This window comes from Penaeus monodon, chromosome 25 (assembly GCF_015228065.2).
Source record: "Penaeus monodon isolate SGIC_2016 chromosome 25, NSTDA_Pmon_1, whole genome shotgun sequence".
NCBI lineage: Eukaryota > Metazoa > Arthropoda > Malacostraca > Decapoda > Penaeidae > Penaeus > Penaeus monodon.
In genome coordinates this window covers 33,695,216-33,695,492 of record NC_051410.1, presented here as the reverse complement: position 1 = coordinate 33,695,492, position 277 = coordinate 33,695,216, and the positions used below count along the sequence as shown (strand labels likewise).

The 277-nt window shown below is 57.8% G+C and overlaps 1 protein-coding gene across 1 annotated transcript in view; it reads right to left on the bottom strand.

Annotated features, from left to right (window-relative positions):
* Positions 1-277, bottom strand: part of LOC119589367 (aldo-keto reductase family 1 member A1-like) — a 9,419-nt gene that overhangs the window by 6,340 nt on the left and 2,802 nt on the right. The window contains exon 2 of the mRNA XM_037937985.1: positions 56-223. Within this exon, the coding sequence (XP_037793913.1) occupies positions 56-223 (168 nt within the window). The remainder of the gene's footprint in view (positions 1-55; positions 224-277) is intronic.

The following is a 277-nucleotide window of genomic DNA, read 5'->3' as shown; positions in this document are numbered from 1 at the left end:
CCAAAATCCTCTTTCGTCTCATCAACACCCTTCTGAAGGCCTCTCACGACCTCACCTTCGTCACCACAAAGAGCTCCTCCCTGGCGACGCGACCGCTCGAAAGCCACTCGTGAAGGACGTCCCCGATCTCGACCTCGTTCTCGTACACTGTGGCCGTGTCGATGTGCCGGTAGCCGCACTCGAGGGCCACGTTCAGGACCTGCCGCATCTCGGCGTCATGGCCCTGCGGCGGGAAGGGCCAAGAGTAAAGATGATGTGTATAAAGTATTTTTGGCTA